Genomic DNA, 23,068 nt, shown 5'->3' with positions numbered 1-23,068 from the left:
CAGGAAACCAGAACACATTTTTGCTTGTTGTTGTTGTTATTGTTTATTTATTTATTTTTTGGCTGTGCTGGGTCTTTGTTGCTGAATGGCCTTTTCTCTAGCTGCAGTAAGCAGGGGCTACTCTCTAGTGGTGGTGTGTGGGCTTCTCGTGGTGGTGGTGGCTTCTCTGACTGCAGAACACGAGGTTCTGGGGCATGTGGGTTCAGTAGTTGCGTACATGGGCTCAGTAGTTGTGGCTCCCAGGCTCTAGAGCACAGACTCAGTAGTTGTGGCCCACAAGCTGAGTGCTCTGCAGCATGTGGTATCTTCTCAGACCTGTGTCTCCTGTGTTGGCAGGTAGATTCTTTACCACTGAGCTACCAGGGCAGCCCCAGGATACACATTTTATAGAATTTTCCATAAGTTAACTTTGGGGATTGAGCACAGTCGTCCTTACTTTCAATGTATAGGATAGAGTATAATGGGTCCAACAGAATGGAAACAAAAACAATTGGATAGGTAAACTGAGCTCATCAAAGTTGTAAATTTTAGTATCTAATGTCCTTAGGTAAATTTTTTGTAAATAAAATTTTATTGAAATATAGCCATGCCCATATATTTGCATATTTTTATTTATTTTTATCAACATATAGTTGTTTTACAATATTATATTAGTTTCAAGTTTCCCACTCCAGTACTCTTGCTTGGAAAATCCCATGGACGGAAAAGCCTGGTAGGCTGCAGTCCATGGGGTTGCTCAGAGTTGGACACGACTGAGCGACTTCACTTTTACTTTTCACTTTCATGCACTGGAGAAGGAAATGGCAACCCACTCCAGTGTTCTTGCTTGGAGAATCCCAGGGACGGGGGAGCCTGGTAGGCTGCTATCTCAGGGCTTGCACAGAGTCAGATATGACTGAAGAGACTTAGCAGCAGCAGCAGCATGTAAATATTTGTTGAATGAACATAATTAAAAAATCATATTTTAGAATAAGTATTGGAGTGCAGTTATGATAGTCTTTCATCCTTTTCTATCTTTATATGTATTTCCACTTTATATCTTTCAAGTTTGTAATAAGATTTTGTCATATTTCTGCCTGATTCTGTTACTAATTAAAATATTCTTGATGTAGCTTATGTTTATTTAGTTATATTCCTGGGTATTAGACTACATATTCTTATATCTTAGTGAAATTATTCCGCTTAGGGTGTAGAGGGGTACAATATATATGTTAATATAAGGAAAGGAGAATTGGATGTGAATGATGATATAAATCTTCTATCCTCTTGGTCCTCCTTAATACATCACTACATGATTGATTTGCTTACTAATATCCCAGGTATACAGCATAAAAGAATATAAGAATACATCTCAGTTATTCAATGCTCTAATCCAGTGGATTTGACCATTTAGAGATGGTCTCAATGTTACAAATTAATCTATTATTCATATATTGAATATTCATGAGGTATCTACTGCCCATGTAACTGTTTTGGTAAATACTGAGTCAATTGCAGTCCCTACTTATCACATATCTCAGACAATTTCCAAGAAGAAATGCAGAGATGCATTTTCAAGTCAATATAATAATAAAGTATGTGCAAGATAATATGGTATATGTGTGAAAGAATGCTTTGTGGTTATACTGAATAAAACTTTGCAGGGCTGGCAAAGCTATTAGAGAATAATAGGAAAAAGTAAGGGTCAACTACATATTTAGTGTCTTTTTTATTCTAATACCTGTGAAGATTGTTGTCAGTGTCTTCTCTGAACTCATAAAAACACTTGTCTTAGGACTTCCCTGGCAGTCTGGTGGTTAAGACTCAGTGGTTCCAATGCATGGGGCATAGGTTTGATCCCTGGTGAGGGAACTAAGATCCCACATGTGGTGTGGCCACAAAAAAAATTTTTTAAAGCCTCTTATCTTTACTACTAATATGCTGTTCAAGCTATACTATTATCAACTGTTAGTAATTTTTCAATGTGCGTACCTTCTGTTCCTTAATTACTTTATTAAGTTTCTCATGTACAAGCTTTGTCTCCCTTAGTTGTGTCTCCTTTCAACCAGTCTTTGTACTACACATCACAGTAATTCATTTGTTCATCAGATATTTACTCTGACCTTAGTATGTACTAGCCACTCTTCTAGGTGCCAGGGACAAGACAGGGAACAAAATTAAGTCCCAGCCCTCAAATGGATTATATTTCTGTGAGACAAGACAGATGCTAAACAAACAAATCAGTAAGTATGTAATGTGCTTGACAGTAATACATGCTGTGGAGAAAAATAGGTCTGTAAGGGAAATGGAGCATGACAAGGAAATAATTTCTATAGAGTAGTCAGGGCAAGTTTGAGTAAGAAGGGAATATTTGAGCTAAGACAGAACCATGCAAGTAGCTAGGGAAAGAACATCCCAAGCAGAAGAAAAAGTGATGGAAAGAAATTTGGACTGAATAGTATTTGGTTTTAGGGAGAGGAAGTTCTTGTTACTAAAGCAGGGAGAGTGGAAGGATAATAGGTGAGAGAGAGTTGAAGGGTATGGGTGGATCATGAAGGAGGGTCTTGGGAAGGAACTTTACTTTTACCTTGAATGAGATGGAAAATGATTAGAGTACTGAATGAAGAGTAGAGAAATTATCTTACTGAATTTGGATAGGGTGACAGTGGACCCTCAACGGAGAAAAGGCTCATGAGGAAAGGGAGACCTGAGGCCAAAGTGGACGTTGGACTTAAGTTAGAGTCTTTTGCAGTACTTCAGGTAGGAGGTAATAATGACCTGGATTACATTCTAATTATACAGTGTGAGAATGGTGAGATGAGGGATATGATTTTAAAGAATAAAAAGAGCTAAAATATTTGGTAATAGATTGAAGATGAGAGTAGTCGGTGATGAATTAGATGTGAAGTGTGAGAAAAAATTATTAAGGACAGCATAAGGTTTTTAACCCAAGAAACAAAGGATGGAGGTGCCCTTCATCATATCACCATGGCAAGGGAAGCTGCCACATGGAAGACTGTGAGAGAAGCATGTTTCAGGTAGAAACCCAAAATTTGTCTTTCACAGTCAGGATTGCCTTTTCTTATATTCCAGTGGAGATACAAAATAAGTAACTGGCTATATGGGTCTAATGTTTGCAGAAGAGAGTGGGGCTCTTCATATAACACTTAAGTATTTATGCAAAAGTAGGGCTTATTTTGCGTATTTTTTGGAGAAGTAAATGGCAACCCACTCCAGTGTTCTTGCCTGGAGAATCCCAGGGATGGTGGAGCCTGGTGGACTGCCGTCTATGGGGTCGCACAGAGTCGGACACGACTGAAGTGACTTAGCAGCAGCAGCAGTGCTTATTTTTGTTGATCAATTCATTTCTTCAATCATAAAAACATATCAACGGATACTTTGACAAAATGGGAAAGATGAAACAAATCCTTACTTTGCAGATATGTATCTGAAAATGGTATCTCTGCTCTGATTCAAGCATATATCTGACTAAACCAGTGTTGCAAACAGGGGCTGTTTGGAATTTTTCCCCAGATAGGTAATAGAATTTAGACTGTATTTCATTTGAAACAGAACCCCCAAACTTACTGATAAATGGCTTTTTTATACTAATTGCCTTTTCTTTATTTCCATAGCCTGTCACTATGCCAGATGGAAATTATATTGGTCTTAAAGGATTTGTTCTTCATTAGCCATGTAGGTCACAACACAAAAACTTACTTAGTTGGTAGCAAATTTATTATTTAATGATTTGTCCCCAGTGTCTTTCTGGTGGCTGTATTTAACATCATTGATCTATAATTGCTACCCTTTATGCATATGCATGCACATATATTTCATTTATAGTCTTTAGACACATTTTTCATTCAAATATTCAAAAAGCACTGTTATTTAAAGACTCTATGATAGCACAGAGCCATTCTTCAAGTGTTCTTAAGCCCATTTTTACAATTAGAGTTTGAAAAAGAATGCACAGGCTTTGTAGTTGACATTTGGGAAACTAGTACCTCAGAAGGAATAATTGGATGATAAGGTACTTTTAAAACTTTATACATTTTGAATGACCTTATGTTTAAAATACCCTTGACATAATTGAAATGTCCTGTTTCTTTCCATTCTCTCTTTACTTTGAGACTTTGTTGATTATCTCCAGTAGTATTCTTATCATATGACATTAGAACAGATGTGATGAGAAATGCTGTGGTCCAAAATAATATGGTATGATATCAAAATTTTAAATTCATGGGAGATAAGTATTTATGAGTTTAAATGAACAGAAAAATGAAAAAAATGTAATAGACTATTTGCACATATATTTTAAAAATGCTTTAAAAAACATTTGACTAGATTTTCTCATGTGGTTTTAATATCTTTCATACCATTTTTATTAGTAAATTTTAATGAAGAACATTTATACTCGGGTACACCCAGGATGATAACGCTCAAAATGCTGATGCAGTGTGCTCCTAATACTTATATCCCTGATGCTAGAAAAGATTGAGGGCAGGAGGAAAAGGGGGCAACAGACCCATTTAACAGAAGGGTTAAATGGTTTGATGGCATCACCAACTCAGTGGACATGAATTTGACCAAACTCTGGGAGATAGTGAAGGATAGGGAAGTCTGGCTTGCTTCAGTCTATGTTCAAAGAGTTGGACAAAACTTAGTGACTGAATAACAATAAATACATATATCAATACATTCTATAGTGTATGTATGTTTGTTTGTTTTATCAATAGAAAATGATACCATCTACTGGACAGACATGGGCTTCAACAAAATTAGCCGAGCTAAAAGAGATCAAACTTGGAAAGAAGACATCATTACCAATGGCTTGGGAAGAGTGGAAGGAATAGCTATTGACTGGATTGCTGGTAAAATCCATGGCTTTCTGTTTTTGTTTTAAGCCTGTATTGTTAGGGGTTCAATATTCTTCATAAAAATTCTGTTTCTGAGTCATCACGGGTTTTTGTTTGTTTTTTTGTACTTCTAGCCACAGGGATAAATGGTCTTGTTTCTTTTTTATTCACTCTTTCTAATACTTCTGAGCCTTTGTATACGTGTTTTTATGTAGAAGTAGATTACGTAGTATTAACTTTGCTCAACTCTCCTGAGTCCCATGAGGCTGATAAAAAAGTATTAGAAGTTGTCTTTTGCCTGAAGTCAGTAGAAAGTGAAAATAGAGCTCTTTTTCAGGTGAGAGAAGTTTCCATTTATTTTTAACACACAGAAGTATCATTATATGGGTTAAACAACAGATGTGTGAGATTAAGAAGTATTTACATATGAGTTTATTTATAGCTTTCTGCTTAATGTACCTATTAAAAAAGAATATAGGAGGTAAATGATTTCTTTATGGTTATGTGAATGTTCAGAAAATTAATTTTAGCTATAAGTAATAAATAATTTTTCTCACAATTATATTATAAACATTTCTGTATTTCTTCTAGGTAACATATATTGGACAGATCACGGTTTCAACTTAATTGAAGTTGCACGACTCAATGGCTCTTTTCGTTACGTAATTATTTCCCAAGGCCTGGATCAACCAAGATCTATAGCTTTGCACCCAGAAAAAGGGTAAGTTTAACATTTACATACATTTGGGGATTTTAGGTGACTTTTCTAAAGTTTCATTAAAAGAAAAATCTGTATGTTGATATTAATATTTATTTTTAATCATAATGTTTGAAACAAATTCAGTATCTTACCTAACTGGAAGGAAAAGTTTGTTCTCACTTTGTCATGTGTATTTCAGTACATATTTGATGGGCTTACATTTATTATGTGTATTTATTTATTTATGGCTGAGCTGAGTCTTCATTGCTACCTGCAGACTTTCTTTAGTTGAGGCAAGTGAGGACTCCTCTCTACTTGCCGTGTGGTGGGCTTCTAATTGCAGGGACTCTAGGGTGCCTGGGCTTCAGTAGGTATGGCTCATGGATTTAGTTGCTCCAAGGTATGTGGAATCTTTCTGGATCAGAGGTCCAAAACTTGTCCTCTGCATTGGAAGGTGATTCTTAACCAATGGGCCACCAGGGAAGTCCTTATGCAGTCTTTAATGTGTGTGTAAATCCAAATGAGTACAGCAATGCTTTTCTAGATTATTCATTTAAAGTTCCTCCCTAAAATTGTTTATGTGTTTGGAAGTCAGGTTTTTTTGGTGAATGAAGTAACCATCTGATAGCCAACCTTGTTCTTCAGTATTTCTAAAGCTTCAGTTTCCATTTATGTATTTATAATTGTTATATCAACATATTCATCCCAAACTTTTCTTCTTCTTCTTCTTAAGTTACAGATAAGTATATCTACCGTCTTATTGAAAGTGCCATTTTCCATTTGGACAACCAAACTCTGTAGTCTAATTAAAATTCTACAATCTGAGTTTCTATTAATAATTTCAATTAAATAAACTGAGTTTCTATTACTAGAGGAAAATCTTGAGATGAATTTCAAAGATACAATATGACATTTTTGGTATCTTTCTCACATATCCTATGTTCAGTATACCAGAAATCCTGTTACCTTTGGCTTCAAAATACATTTATGCTTTACCTACTTCTCCCAGTTTTCATTGTTTCCACCCTAGTCTGAGTGTAATCACTCTTGCCAACATTTCAGGATTGTGGATTACCATCTTCTATCCTTGTATTCCTATAGTCTATTCTTTATGTCACAGCCTAATGATCCTTCTCAAATGTAAATGGCAGTAACTTCTTTGCTCAGAATTCACCAGCGAGTCCTCTTTCTCTCTGTTTAAAAGTTTATAACAAACTTATTAGAGTGTTTTTGTTGCCTTTTAATGACTAAATTATGTCTGACTCTCTTATACCAATGGACTGTAGCCTACCAGGCTCTTCTGACCATAGGATTTCCCAGGCAAGAGTATGGAAATGTTTGCCATTTCCTGAGCTACTCAGTTGGCTCAGGGGTAAAGAATTCACCTACAGTGCAGGAGATGGGGGTTTGATCCCTGGGTTGGGAGGATCCCCTGGAGGAGGGCATGGCAACCCACTCCAGCATTCTTACCTAGAGAATCCCATGGACAGAGGAGCCTGGTGGACTACAGACCATAAGGTTGCAAAGAGTAGGACACGACTGAAGCAACTGCACACACGCATGCACACATTTTCTTCTCCAGAGATTCTTCCTGACTCAGGGATTGAACCCAAGTCTCCTGCATTGGCAGGCAGATTCTTCACCACTGAGTTAACAGGGAAGCCCAGAGTGACATTATTTCCTCCATTTTACAGATAAGGAAACTGATACCACAATTAAAATATATTACTCTGTCATTAACATTGTATATGGGAGAGTTATATTTTCTAAATTTCAAAGATTATGCTGCATTATATATGTATGTATGTGTGCTACCTGTTACATATATACATATAAGTATTACAGAAACTATTAACCAAAAATATCAAGCATATAAGAAAATAGGCTTAACAGATTTTACAAAAAGTTATAATAAAAATTTAAAGACTAGAATTATAAGTGAAAGAGAATAAAAAATAATGACAAAATGTTAGAAAAGCTAGATGTTTTAGAAAATATTTGAGTTGGGTCTGACTTGCCCTGTACATTCTCTTGCCTACAATTGCACATTCATGGACACTTGCCAGTACACATTAAGAATGTTGAGGGAAGGTATAATTTTGTTTAGTTCCAAGCATAAAACACATGTGTCAATTTAGTGTGTCCATGTCATACCTGTAAACTTGAATATAAAATTTCCTCTTCCAGTGCGATGGTGGCTCAGATGATAAATAATCTGCCTGCAATTTAGGAGACTCTGGTTCAATCCCTAGGTCAGGAAGATCCCCTGGAGAAGGGAATGGCAACCCACTCCAATATTCTTACCTGGAGAATTCCTTGGACATAGGATCCTGGTGAGCTATAGTCCATAGGGTCACAAAGAATCAGACATGACTGAATGACTAACACTGACTAATGCAGTGACATTTTTAAAGTATCTTTTTCATTTATACTTTATAATAAAGCAGTGAATCAGTATACCCTCAATGGAAAAAATAAACCTGATCAATTGTTGGACTATATGTAATTATTTTTAAGGTAGGAACAAATATAATTTGAATGTTATAAAATATTATAGATACACAGGAAATGGGTTTGTTTGAATAATATGATTTCTTCCCATCATATTTATAAGTCCAGTGCTTCACTTTATTCTAGAGAACTTCTTGTGCCTGGTCTATTACTGATTTATGCAGTTCAATTTAACAGGCCTCTTGCTGCTAACTTATCAATCTTTAGTTTTCTCTTGCATTTCTTTTGAAGCCGAGTTTTGCCCTCAAGTTGTTATTCCAGACCTTCTTTTGTTAAGTATATTTTGTACAGTCATCTTAGCATATAACAATATCTATTTCTCTTTAGAATGATTGAAGACATCAGGCAAAAACTCTGCATGTACTTCACTATTTTGTCAGTTTAAGTGCTACTCCCAGCCAACAAGATCATGTCAGGATGTCTCCATCTCCTCCTCAGCCTTTAATTCAGTACATGTTGACAAAACAGGACGATAGATGATGTGAAAGATACCAGTAGACACTGTAAAGTATGATGATATAAATAAGGTGTAGCTTTTGTTCACAATGAGTTTTCTGTTTAAACTTTTAAACAAGTACAAAATTGTGTTAGAAAATTAAGTAACATAATGTAAAGTAGAACTAATATGGAAGCACCAAAAGACTATATTGATATAACTCAAGCTTAAATCTGATACCTAAATTTCATGTTAAAGTGAAAATTTTTATATGACTATTGTAAAACTACATTAAATTTTCAGAAAACAGATAGCTTATGACTGGTGTAGGTAGTAAAAGTGAGGGTAGTAGCAGCTGTGGTGATGATTAGTAGACACTTTATTGAGGAGACATGAAGAAAGAATGTTTTTGAGATGGAGTGAAATGTATTATATGAATAAGAAATAAAATAAATAAAAAATTAGTAGTGGCAAAGCAAAGGACATTGCCAAGAGCAAAAGTATATAAAGGACATGTAGGGAAAAGTAGTTAATGTAGGTGGAAGATAAGTTGGGGCCATAAAATTGGCAATTGGATTCCCCACATTTTAAAAATGTTATGATGACTCCATCCCCAGTTTACCAAATGAAACACAAACTGGTCCTGGATCCTCTCTCCTAAGCCTTCCCCATGACTGCAGAGAATCCACATAAGCAGAGATCAGAAGTACATTGAAGTTGTTGCATTCTTTAAGAAATTCTTCAGAATGGTTCTTTATCCTTCCAGGAAGGATGTTATGCAGGAAGAGGAAGGATTCTTTCTCTGCCCTTAGATCAATAAAGAGAGACAACCAGAGACCAATATATAAGTGGGAAACTAAAATAAATATAAAAGTTGTAAATGGAAAAGTTGTGTGACTTTTTTACTGCAAGTTCTTAAGCCAGGAGGTGTCAGATCTAAGCTGGAAAGAGGGAATAATATTTTAAAATAGATATGAGATAAAAGTTTGGACTTAGAAAGATCTGGTCTTTTATGCATGAGAATTAATCTTAATAATATCATTCTGTTTTTTTAACTAGGATTGTCTTGGAAATCTTGGATTCTTCCTGAGACAGCAAATTCTGGAGAAGAGATAGTAAAGCATAAATAGAGGCAAGAGTTGGATAAATATAGAGTCATTCCTACTTATTCCAACAGAGTTCAGGTTCTGCAATAAAAAATGGTAGTGGATGAAATTATCCAAGGAAGACTATAGGAAAAAAAGTCTAATGACATGAATAAAGAATGTTTACAAATAGGGGATAAAATGATTATGAGGAGCAAAAACAAAATTAGCAATAAGGCAAAAGAAATGCAGAGAAAGAAGTCATTTCAAGTACTCAGAAAAATCACTGTCATAGAAATCAAGAGAAGAGAGTTTTAGGAAAAACTTCAAATGTATCTGCAAGAAGGAGATTGAGAGACATAAAAGCAGAAAACAGGACATGTAATTGGTGAGAGGGATGACATTTTTAATTGTTATGAATTTCAGGAAACTGATAAAAGCAGAAGCCAAATATAAAGAATTAATAAGTGAAAGATAATTAGAAAATAGAGCCAGAATATTTAGACTACAGTGACAGAAATTTGGACAATGAAGAAAAAGAGTAAAAAATAGAAAGTTTGTTGAGAAGATAGTAGGGTATAAAGAAAGGTTTTTCTTAGTATGGGACCAGGGAGGTATTGCACATATTCATCAACTGAGGGGTGGAAGAAAATGTGTGTAAAGAGGAGATAGATTCCAAGGAGTTTAGCAGTAACCTTGGCAGGGAAGAAGCAATAGGGTGGAATAGGAAGAATGGAGGATAGCAGATGGAAAAGATTTGAATCTTAAATCAGGTATCTCTGAAAACAGATCCTGGAATGAAAATTCAAGTCAGGTAGAAGTCAGATAAGAAAGGGGCCAAACAAAGGTTAGACTGTGAACCTTGGAAAGTTTTGGAGGGTAAACCTCACTTAGCAAGGGAGCTTGACTTCGAACTCCCAGCCAGTTATTCACTGGATAGGGCAACCCTGGGGAGATATACATTCCCAAGATTTCTTGCTCTCAGCACCACTTGCAAAAGGAGATTCTAGTAGCTGTCCTCTGAAAAATGTTGCCTATATGAGTTACTAAAAAGAAAAGGGCACAGTATCTGGGTATTGGAGTGCCTAGAAATCGCAAACAGGATCGAGGGTGTCTAAATGCAGCACCCATGGTGTCCACTACAGTTTGGAAGGTCAGTGTGGACATTTCCTACCTTTGATATCTTTTTAAGTATCTTGATCTCAAATGCTATATCATTTGTGGTTATTGGGAAGATTAAATGAGGTAAATTTAAATAGGAGGATTATATTAGGGAAAGTTCTCTTCTATTTTTGGCAATGGAATGAATGAAGGGGACAGAGTACGCCAGTTGTTGTTCAGTCACTCAGTTGTGTCTGACTCTTTGTGACCTCATGGACTGCAGCACGCCAGGCTTCCCTGTCCTTCACCATCTCCCAGAGTTTGCTCAAACTCATGTCATTGAGTTGGTGATGCCACCCAACCATCTCATCCTCTGTCGTCCCCTTCTCTTCCTGCCTTCAATCTTTCCCAGCATCAGGGTCTTCTCCAGTGAGTTGACTCTTCATATCAGGTGGCCAAAGTATTGGAGCTTCAGCTTCAGCAGTAAGAATATGCCAGTAGAATCTATTTTAGAGGTTAAAATTAGTGAAATTGAAGAAAGTCATAGATGATATGCATAGAATTAGTGGCTATAAGTGAATAGGTAGATTTGCTGAAATTATTGTGGCAAATAGAATATGAATAAAAAGGATTAAGCAACATGTGTCCAGCTGCAATGAACTTCTAGAATCTAATGAGGTATTTATATGACCTTGAGTAAGAATGCTTGGTAACTTAGCAGTAGAAAAATGATGGGAAAAATAACCCCAAAAGGGAGCAGGTGATAACATAGTCAAAGTTGGCAATTATAAGGGAGTAAACATGAGTTGCTAATCAAGAGATGAGGTCTAGAAATTAGTGATGAAGTGGAATGAAACCAAGAACAGGAAGTTAGAGTAATGTAAGGTTGAGGCAAAAGAGAGATAGATGTAAGTCCCTGAAACAGAAAAGATGAAGAAGCATGAGCTGGGATGTTCACAGGATCAACAACATGAGTCATAAGGTCTCTAAGTATGTCATCTTGGAGGGGGAAGATGGCAAAATTGTCAGCTATTAGTAAAGCAATTAAATGGATTTGGTGTTTAAATGTATTAGAGCGAATATACACATTCATAATGTGAATGTTTTGAAATAGAGTATATAACCTCAAAGAAAGTTTTTTTTTTTTTCCCCCTTACTTAAATATACTTCACTTTTATTCTAGACACAATGGCATCCATTTCTTTGGGCATCTCATTGCAGTTACTCTTCGATTCTATCATCTTTAACTTACAATGAAGATTTTCCCTTTGCTTTCAACTAGGCTCAGATCCCTCTTATTTGAAAAGAAAAATGCTGCCCTATTTCTCTCTGCATGTTTACTTCTCTAGTTCTTAGAAGTAAATGTCTCATCATTGAATTTCTGAAATGAGTTTTCAGCTTTAGTTCTTTCTAGGAATATCTAAATTTATCCATAGCCAAATCCAGATTTTTTTTTTTCAGGTTTCATACTGCTTGCCTTCTTAACTTTTCCATTGATTATCCACTCAAGAGTTTTGCTCTGTTACCTTCTTTAACTTGGAGTTTTACTGTTCTCTCTGATCCCTCCTATATATATATAGGTTTTTTTTTTTTTTTTTTTTGAGCACTGTGTATCTGTTCTGAGCACACACATTTAAAGCTTTGTATGCTATTTTCTCACTTGCTATATTTATCTTTTACATATATTTTCATGTTTCTAACTTTAATCATTGCATTACATCCAATATTTTATCTTCATTCCTTTTATTTCTGTTTACAATTTCCTTTAGAAATGATTTATTCTTATTTCAGTGACATCCAACTTTCACTAAAACTTTTTTTATCTACTTTCATATACTACATCTATTTTTCATCTACTTTCTGTCCTAAACATTGTGTCTTTTTGTGTAACCATGGTTCTTTTGTCCTGACAAGATCGAAACTTAGACTTTCCACAGGTTTTCATCAACTATTTCAATCTGTCTGTAAATCCTGTCATTTTTTATCTCCAGGTGTCTCTTAAGTTTTCCACTTCTCTCCATTGTGACTCTGAGCTCAGAGCTGACTTAGCTGGCAGATCTCAGTAAACACTTTTGATTTATTAATTTTGAGCCTCCCCTCCCCACAAGATTCACATTTCATCCTCAAAAAAAAATCTTTGACATGAATAGCCATTTTAAATATTATTTCTCTATCTTCACTTCTTAAAAACTTTTCTTCAGTATTACTGCATCTATAGACATTTTTCAGGATTCAAAATTGACTTGATATACCTTTTTAGATATTATGTTTCTTTTCAGGAAATGTTTATTACTGCTTGGAAATATTAGTGAAAAGTGTCTTCCAATACCTTATCTATATGCTTACTGATGAGTTTAGAGGAGTGGGAAAAGGGCTTATCAATGATCACTCTGCGTAAAAGTTACTTAAACACCGATTTCCAGGTAATATTACATAGTCATATAAGTGTCAAAATTCATATCATAGGAATGAAGTACAGCATTTAAATATTCTGCCTAAAGTTAAAAAGTGGCAGGTGTCCTTACCAAAGGAAAAGGTGAACCATAATGGAGTAAATCAGCTGAATCCAAAATATAAATGTTCCTTGAAGAGTGGGGCATGAAGCCTGATTTTGAACAATGGAGACTTGAAGTCTTTTAAAGTGTATCCAAATGCAAAATAGAAAGTGTATATGAATTTGGTTTAGCTTGAAAAATCAGTTTCTCTCCTCCACTGACTCCCTTTTTCTTTGGTAAGGCCTCACTCTTTAAAAAATTAAAATGTAATCTCTTTATGCTAAAAAGTGTTTTTCTACCTACAACAACAACAACAAAAGATGTGTAGAAAGTCACAGTATGATATCAAAAAAGCTAGTTAATCTTCCATGATGTATGATCTCTAAATGAAGCACAAATACTCTATTTTTCCCCCTTTTTAGGCACCAGGATCTACATTGCCTCTCTTAATTTAGCTTTATATCTCTATGAGCATAAATAACTTTCTGAGAAGTGTTCCTTTCCATGGCAAAGATCCAGCTTTCTGTGGTATCTTGGTATTCAACAAGTACACCTGTTAAATGGTCTTTGATTGATTACATATATGTGTATGTGTGTGTGTATATATATGTGCATTTTGAATATGTTCAATAATATATAGAAGGTCTTGAATTAAAGTTTAACATCTTTGAAACAACAAAAGTATAGCATAGTTTAACACCATCTCCTAAAGTATATTTTGTATCTGAAGTCAAGGTGATATACAATAAAGAAGGAATTAACTTTGATTTGCAATAGAAATAATGATGGAATCAGGGTGCTAATTCATAACATTAATATACCATGATGGTTAAGTAACTCAGAAATACCACAATAGTACCCCAAATCACATCCGCCTTTTTCTATTAATACAAGACTCTGAGAGAGGCATATTAACAAATTATAAGGACAAATGAAAGAAAACTGCTGTGTTTTATTTTCCATTAAGTATTTTCTCCAAAATTCTACTTCAATCACTCTTCTTTCAAAGATAGTTATGTCTTACCTGTTTTTTTCCCTATATGTTTCTCATTTCTTCACCTCTAAGCACAAATCTTAAATCTTACCTTTCCCACTGAAAAGAAAAATGAAGGGCCAGAAGTGATAAAGATGCCTTCTGCTTTCATTGCAGGTACAAGCTAGTGAGGGAGAAAGAAAACCCAGAAAGGTCATGGCACTTCCTTTTGTAAGAAGGAGGCCCTGGGCCAGACTACCAAAGCCATGTTGAATGGAGACCAGTAACAGTTGCACAAAAGTATAGGACCTTGTTCCTAATTCTTAAGAGATCCAACCAGTAAAAATTCAGTAAAGGGTAAACGAGAAGTTTAAGATATTTCTCTGTCTGCTTATAGAAATTTCTTCAGTTTGTTTTAACATGGGATATCCAGGGCAGGTTGATATGACTGATATATAAGATGGTTTGGGTGTCATGAAACCAGTTAAAATTTTCTGTATAATATTTTAAGAATTCCAAATCAACTCATGAGCACTAGAAGTCTAGGCTCTTGGAGTCTGTGTTAAATATTTCATAGGAAAATGCATATATTATAGGGAAACATCAAGTGTTATAAATTGAGAAAACAAAAAGGAAATTAAAAAATGGACCACTCACTCAGGAAAACAACTGTTAACCATATAAATACAAACTAATATGTGTATATATATATATGTATATGTATATGTACACATTTATTAAAATGAAAGGATGGGAAATATGGCAGGATATAAATAGATACATAAAATAAGGAATTAAATATAAACCTAACATGTTATGGAATTACAGATGAAATGGAATGTTTCTTTCTAAAGATTTTTTCTCCATATTTCTCCACTGTTGGCTGGGCACACACATAATTGTTTTACGTAATTACTTAATATTGCAAAGTCAGTTCAGTTCAATTCAGTTGCTCAGTTGTGTCTGACTCTTTGTGACCCCATTGACTGCAGCACACCAGGCTTCCCTGTCCATCACTAACTCCCAGAGTTTACTCAAACTCATGTCCATTGAGTTGGTGATGCCATCCAACCATCTCATCCTCTGTCATCCCCTTCTCCCCCCACCTTCAATCTTTCCCAGCATCAGGGTCCTTTAAAATGAGTCAGTTCTTCATATCAGGTGGCCAAAGTATTGGAGTTTCAGCTTCAACATCAGTCCTTCCAATGAATATTCAGGACTGATTTCCTTTAGGATGGACTTGTTGGATTTCCTTGAAAAGTCAAGAAGGAATCTAATGTAAAACTTAATGATAAAAAATAACAGAATACCACCTGAAGAAACAGGTCTTCAATATTAAGAAATAATAAAAATATTTCTAAGTTGAAACAGAGACAACAACCAAGATGGCCTGTATCTTTATTTGCTTAGAAAGTTCACCTCTGAAGTTGTTTATGGGGATTACAACTTCTCTTACCATAGCACTTGCACAGTTTTTGTGTTGAAGCCCCTACTTTCATGACTTACAGAGACTTAAAACTAGCAAGTTTTAAGCATTGCTGTTAACATTTTTCTCAGGTAATTCTTTATTTACCCATTTGTGTCTGTCATTAAACAGTGACCTTTATAAGGGTCACTGAGTCCAATTCATCTCTTATTATCAGTTCCTGGCACTTAATAGATACCTATTTAATATTTGTTGAATGAGTGCATGACTGCAATGAAAGAATACTTTTGAGAATCATCCACCAAACCACTACAAAAAAATTAGAAAGTAGTATTCAAGGTTATATTCTCTCTAGACTTTCTTTGAGCAGAGTGTTCCAGTATCTGTGGTTGCATTCTTTTTATACTTTCAGGAGCCTCTAAGAAATAGTAACACATCAGGACTTGAAAAGTGATTTGGGATTGGCATGTAATACTTTGTCAAAACAAAAATTGCACACAAATGAAGACAAAAGGGGTGTGAATAATCCCTCTCAGAAATAGAGGAATATACCGTATTCCTCATAGAGGATGAAGGATGTCAATTCACATATTCATGAAATGTATTCAAACTTTGACAATACTGTATTATTTTGCTTGTGCTTTGGCATGAATTTAGAGACAGATATATGGGCTGAGGTATACAATTAGTATGTGTTTTAAGTGATTCTAGTGATATTGCTCAGTTACTATTCCCGATATATAAAACCCTATAGGGCTTTTGTCTTTCTTACTTTCTACAGATAAACTAACACAATGTTGAACTCCACTCTAGCAGAGAACAGAGTGACATTCTTCATTCTCTTTTCAACCAATTGCCTATGTTAGAGATTAATGTGATATTCATTTTTTGTACCAGCATGGCAATTTTTGACTATTTCAGGTTTTCTCCAGCACATCTGATAAAGTATCTATGTTATATTCTCTTAGGGAAAGGATAGGACTAGAGGAAATAGCAAATTTATTGTAAAAATTGCAACCCAGATCTATGCTCCAGTGAAAGAGTCAAAGAACCTTAAAAGAAAATGATTGATTCAAATTAGAGGCTTTTCACTATTTTTCATATATTTAAAATATGAGAATCATATTTAATATATGTCTGTAACAATTTAAACATGTTCATTCTTCTCTTACTCATATTCCTTTATTCTTTCCCCACCAGATTTGGAGCTTAGGTTTCCTGTTAGCCTTCTTTCCCCCAAAATATTTTTTGGAACTATTCAAAGACATGTATAGTACCTTGAAAGTATATTTTTCAGCAGAATCTAATTGTTATGTAAAAATATTTGTTTTCCATTATTAACACACCTATGTGTAAACTAATTCTGTGATCACTACAATTATAAATTAAAAAACTTTTGGGGACTCAACTCTACCCAATAGTCTTCTACATATTACTGAAATATCAAAAGTTAATTGGAAGTTAACTTGTAATATGTATTCTTTGCACATATTCCTGTCAAGAACTTCTATGTCTAATTAAGACAATAGGGATATTTGTGTTATGATGATTTCTGATATTAGTAGTATTTCTATAATATTTCAAACCACTTTTGAATGTCTGGTTTTTTTTAATCTGTTTTTAATTCTGTAACTGTAAGCTTCTGTGAATGAGGGTATTTTCAGTGTAAAACAAAGTATTATCCAGAGAAATGTCTTTTGCAGCATTTGATTTTGATAATTTAAAAAATTTCTGGATCTGGGATAGCCTTGAAAAGTATTTTCAGGGCTAGATCAACCAAGTTAATACTCTAAAGGCAATTTTCTTGGTTGTATCATATGAACCAACAAACACTTCACAACAGCAAAACTAAACTCATATGGGGATGATACAATTTGAAATGCTATCACTGAATCTTAATTTCCATGGAGTCTCAAAAACCAGTGAAAACAATTTTAATTTCTTCCCATTGCTAGATATCACATTTAGATATGAAGAATCTATGTTCATTAAAAATAAATCAAACATGTATATGTAAATTGCTTCTTAAATTATTCATAAGTTTCTCCCTTCAGTTTTGTAAGTAGCATTCTTTCTCTACATTTGGTTTATCATTCCCAAAGGTTTTCAAGGTGTTAATTTTGTACTCTCCATTTCAGTTTAATGAGCAAATCAGTTGTTATTTACCTGACATTCATAAAATGTTGCTTAACTTTGGTGGGTGTAGAATCTTTTAGTTGTATTAAGCTGATAAATATTTTAGCCACAAAAGTGATGCCTGCAGTCAGTTTTGTCCTATTTAGCTATGTTGTAACAGTTTGTCAAATTACTACTGAAAATTGAATAAACTCTGTATTCAAGACAGTTTTATTTTGAATATTTTTTTATTCCTAATTTTGTTGCCATTCATCTAAGCCTCCTGCATGGAAGTATTGCAAATTTAAAATAGGAGGAAACAAGGGATAAAGAAGGAGAGACTTATTTTTAAGACTAAGACTTTTTTCATATTTTGTTTTGTGTTTTAAGTATGGAGATTTTTGCTATATTTATACCTAGGGGAAAATAACATTTGATATTGTTGTTGTATTATATTTGTATTTTTTGAGACAACATAGAGAAGAAGGTACAGACCTGGGTTAATAAAGCCTGTGTGCAGTTCCCTTATCAGCCATGTGATTATGATCATTAACTCCCTGAATTGCAGTTTCTATAGTTGTGAGATTTAATATGTTAAATGGCTGATTTGACCTACTCACTTGATATAATATTTTTATTAGTCATTTAGTACATTTGAAAGCAGTTTACTATTAAATAAAATATATATTATACTCCCTTCCTTCCATATTTTAACTCTGGAATATATTAAAAGTATATGACAAGAATCATATTGAATAAATAAGCACATCTGTCGTGGTGCCTAAAATGCCTCCTTCACAGTATAACGTTCTTCCCATCTTAACAAACAACTGATTAGTCATTTTAATGTCATTGGTAATGCTAAAATTTCTCCTTGAAAAGTTAAATGATGCAACACATTTACCTTTCAGTTAAAATATTAATTTTTAATAATTTTTTAATGCAATGTCCCTTAAAGACTTAAAACTCATAATTTTAATACAAGTATAGGTATCATCATGCCTGCTTCAACCTAGATATAATCAGTAAAATATTAATAGTTGAATTTCTTGCTACAAAGTTTTCCCTTTTTGATTTATAGAGCTTATAAATAGGAGTGAAAGTTTCTTCAGAATTAATATACTTGGGATTCCAGCCATAGCTCAATTTGGTTGTAAAAGTCCAATGCATTTATTTTATACAGCATTTTCAGGGGAAAAAATCAACTTTTAAGATAAATCAAAACAATATGTATAAAGGATATACACATATTTTTATATAGTTTAGTATTTTCATGGAGAAATACAAAATGTGAACATCAGATCAGATCAGATCAGATCAGTCGCTCAGTTGTTTCTATATGCAGTCTCACTTTCTCTTCTTGTGTACGATTGCTTATATCAGTCAGTTCAGTTGAGTTCAGTCACTTAATCATGTCTGACACTTGGCGACCCCATGAATCGCAGCACATCAGGCCTCCCTGTCCATCACCAATTCCTGGAGTTCACTCAAACTCATGTCTATCAAGTCGGTGATGCCATCCAGCCATCTCATCCTCTGTCGTCCCCTTCTCCTCCTGCCCCCAATCCCTTCCAGCATCAGAGTCTGTTCCAATGAGTCCATTCTTCGCATGAGGTGGCCAAAGTACTGGAGTTTCAGCTTCAGCATCAGTCCTTCCAAAGAACACCCAGGGCTGATCTCCTTCAGAATGGACTGGTTGGATCTCCTTGCAGTCCAAGGGGCTCTCAAGAGTCTTCTCCAACACCACATTTCAAAAGCATCCGTTCTTCGGTGCTCAGCTTTCTTCACAGTCCAACTCTCACATCCATACATGACCACTGGAAAAACCATAGCCTTGACTAGATGGACTTTTGTTGGCAAAGTAATGTCTCTGCTTTTCAGTATGCTGTCTAGGTTGGTCACAACAAATATGCACAGAGTATACACTCTTTTGTGTGATGAGTCAATGATTGCCATATTTTTCTAAACTTTAGTCACTGCTATTTTCTGACAGCTGAATAAAGCTTCACTGGGCATAACTTCAGAAGAATAGATCTGGTTTATCTGAAAGCATGAATTTCTGTATTGTAATAACAGAAGCAGAAGATATTAAGAAGAGATGGCAAGAATACACAGAAGAACTGTACAAAAAAGATCTTCAGGACCAAGATAATCATGATGGTGTGATCACTCACCTAGAGCCAGACATCCTGGAATGCGAAGTCAAGTGGGCCTTAAAAGCATCACTACGAACAAAGCTAGTGGAGGTGATGGAATTCCAGTTGAGCTATTTCAAATCCTGAAAGATGATGCTGTGAAAGTGCTGCACTCAATATGCCAGCAAATTTGGGAAACTCAGCAGTGGCCACAGGACTGGAAAAGGTCAGTTTTCATTCCAATCCCAAAGAAAGGCAATGCCAAAGAATGCTCAAACTACCACAAAATTGCACTCATCTCACACACTAGTAAAGTAATGCTCAAAATTCTCCAAGCCAGGCTTAAGCAACATGTGAACTGTGAACTTCCAGATGTTCAAGCTGGTTTTAGAAAAGGCAGAGGAACCAGAGATCAAATTGCCAACATCCACTGGATCGTGGAAAAAGCAAGAGAGTTCCAGAAAAACATCTATTTCTGCTTTATTGACTATGGCAAAGCCTTTGACTGTGTGGAAAATTCTGAAAGAGATGGGAATACCAGACCACCTGATCTGCCTTTTGAGAAATTTGTATGCAGGTCAGGAAAAAACAGTTAGAACTGAACATGGAACAACAGACTGCTTCCAAATAGGAAAAGGAGTACGTCAAGGCTGTATATTGTCACCCTGCTTATTTAACTTATATGCAGAGTACATCATGAGAAACGCTGGACTGGAAGAAACACAAGCTGGAATCAAGATTGCTGGGAGAAATATCAATAACCTCACATATGCAGATGACATCACCTTTATGGCAGAAAGTGAAGAGGAACTCAAAAGCCTCTTGATGAAAGTGAAAGTGGAGAGTGAAAAAGTTGGCTTAAAGCTCAACCTTCAGAAAACGAAGATCATGGCATCTGGTCCCATCACTTCATGGGAAATAGATGGAGAAACAGTGTCAGACTTTATTTTTTGGGGCTCCAAAGTCACTGCAGATGGTGACTGCAGCCATGAAATTAAAAGACGCTTAGTCCTTGGAAGGAAAGTTATGACCAACCTAGATAGCATATTCAAAAGCAGAGACATTACTCTGCCAACAAAGGTTGATCTACTTAAGGCTATGGTTTTTCCTGTGGTCATGTATGGATGTGAGAGTTGGACTGTGAAGAAGGCTGAGCGCTGAAAAATTGATGCTTTTGAACTGTGGTGTTGGAGAAGACTCTTGAGAGTCCCTTGGACTGCAAGGAGATCCAACCAGTCCATTCTGAAGGAGATCAGCCCTGGGATTTCTTTGGAAGGAATGATGCTAAAGCTGAAACTCCAGTACTTTGGCCACCTCATGTGAAGAGTTGACTCATTGGAAAAGACTCTGATGCTGGGAGGGATTGGGGGCAGGAGGAGAAGGGGACGACAGAGGATGAGATGGCTGGATGGCATCACTGACTCGATGGACTTGAGTCTGGGTGAACTCCGGGAGTTGGTGATGGACAGGGAGGCCTGGCGTGCTGGGATTATGGGGTCACAAAAAGTCGGACACGACTGAGCGACTGAACTGAACTGAATATAAATATTATATTTCTTGAAAGAATAGGTGAAATAAAACATGGATTATGTACCTTCTGTGTTTTAACATTTCATTTATTGACATGTTTTATTTCTGCATTTTCTGTCTGATTTTCTTTCTATATTTTAGTTTCTTCCATAGTACTTCCATATTACAGATTACTAAAATAAGCTTTGCTTTGTATGAATTCATGCTTTAAAATGGCATCACAAGATAATTTATATAATTCAAACTAGAAGAGCTAGCCATTTAGCAATCTAAGTGGACAGAATTGAAATTTATACTGCATTTGTGTATGCATTCATAAATTACCTAGTGCTGTAGGTTAACAGTGAATAATAAAGATCTCTGTCCTCATTGTGCTTAACATCTAATAGCACCCAAATATATCAATAAAAAGTAAAATTGTAAAGAAATACAAATGTAAATTTGCCACTCTAATTCACACAATGAAGTAGAATGTATGGTGCAAAAATCAGAACATAGAAGGCTTCTTGAAGGAAATGATGTTTGTGATATCAAATACAGGAGCAAATTAAGCAAGTATAAGGCATTTCAGGTAGGGTAGTGTGTACACAGGGTATTTTGGAAACTCTTCCTAGTACTTTCTATGAATAGCTAATTTTTTACAATAAAAATTATTTTATTGCAAACAAATACATACATATATTTATTTGTAAAAGGTATTTTTGTTGTTAATATGAATGTTATTGCTGTTTTTATTAATAATATACATTTTTGTGTTTACCTGAGTTTACCTAAAATTTCATTTCAGCTACTTGTTCTGGACTGAGTGGGGACAGATGCCCTGCATTGGAAAGGCTCGCTTAGATGGCTCAGAGAAGGTTGTCCTCGTGAGCATGGGAATAGCATGGCCAAATGGTATCTCCATTGACTTTGAGGTCTGTTGGTTGTCTTAAGTGTTTAAACTGCATTAAATGCAAACTTGCTTTACTCAATTTTTAGTGTTCTCTTATTTTCTTTGTAAAACACTTAATAAAAAACAGCTTGTAATATTACTTTTCAATCGATCTTAGGAAAATAAATTGTACTGGTGTGATGCTCGAACAGACAAGATAGAAAGAATTGACCTTGAGACTGGTGGGAATCGTGAGATGGTGCTGTCAGGGAACAATGTGGATATGTTTTCAGTTGCAGTCTTTGGGGCTTACATCTACTGGTCTGACAGGTAATTTATTTTTTCATAAGTATTTGAGTCTCAAAATGTTATTTTAGTGTCAGTTGATTTACCCTTGTAGGATTAGCCATTTCTTACCAAGGTCACAAAAAAATCTCACAAACCATGTAATTTCCACAAAAAAAGCAGTTGCTCTTGCTATTCCAGGCTCAACTCTTTCAATGTCACAGACTAATGTTGGTTTCTTTCCCTTCTGCTGGGCCATCTGTTATCTTCAGCTTAAATAACTGGTTTGGTTTGAATTAGTTAAAGATTATTAATCGTGTATGTTCGACTTCTTGGCAGAGCACATGCCAATGGGTCCATCAGAAGGGGCCACAAGAATGATGCCACAGAAACTGTAACCATGAGAACGGGTCTTGGAGTCAACCTGAAGGAGGTTAAAATCTTTAACCGAGTAAGAGAGAAAGGTCAGTGCTCTTCTATTATCAATACATTTTATGCTATTTTTTTCTCTTATTTTTTTAACATTTATTTATCAACCTAACTTAGATATTAATTTTTATAAGTCCC

The 23,068-nt window shown here is 35.2% G+C and overlaps 1 protein-coding gene across 1 annotated transcript in view; it reads left to right on the top strand.

The window, feature by feature from the left end:
* The window catches only part of LRP1B (LDL receptor related protein 1B), a 1,793,119-nt gene that overhangs the window by 1,203,519 nt on the left and 566,532 nt on the right, over window positions 1–23,068 (top strand). The window contains exons 35-39 of the mRNA XM_070360639.1: window positions 4,719–4,853; window positions 5,430–5,559; window positions 22,133–22,259; window positions 22,395–22,546; window positions 22,841–22,965. Coding sequence (XP_070216740.1) covers window positions 4,719–4,853; window positions 5,430–5,559; window positions 22,133–22,259; window positions 22,395–22,546; window positions 22,841–22,965 — 669 coding nt within the window. The remainder of the gene's footprint in view (window positions 1–4,718; window positions 4,854–5,429; window positions 5,560–22,132; window positions 22,260–22,394; window positions 22,547–22,840; window positions 22,966–23,068) is intronic.

This window comes from Bos mutus, chromosome 2 (assembly GCF_027580195.1).
Source record: "Bos mutus isolate GX-2022 chromosome 2, NWIPB_WYAK_1.1, whole genome shotgun sequence".
NCBI classification, from domain to species: Eukaryota; Metazoa; Chordata; class Mammalia; order Artiodactyla; family Bovidae; genus Bos; species Bos mutus.
This window is presented reverse-complemented; position numbering and strand designations above follow the sequence as displayed.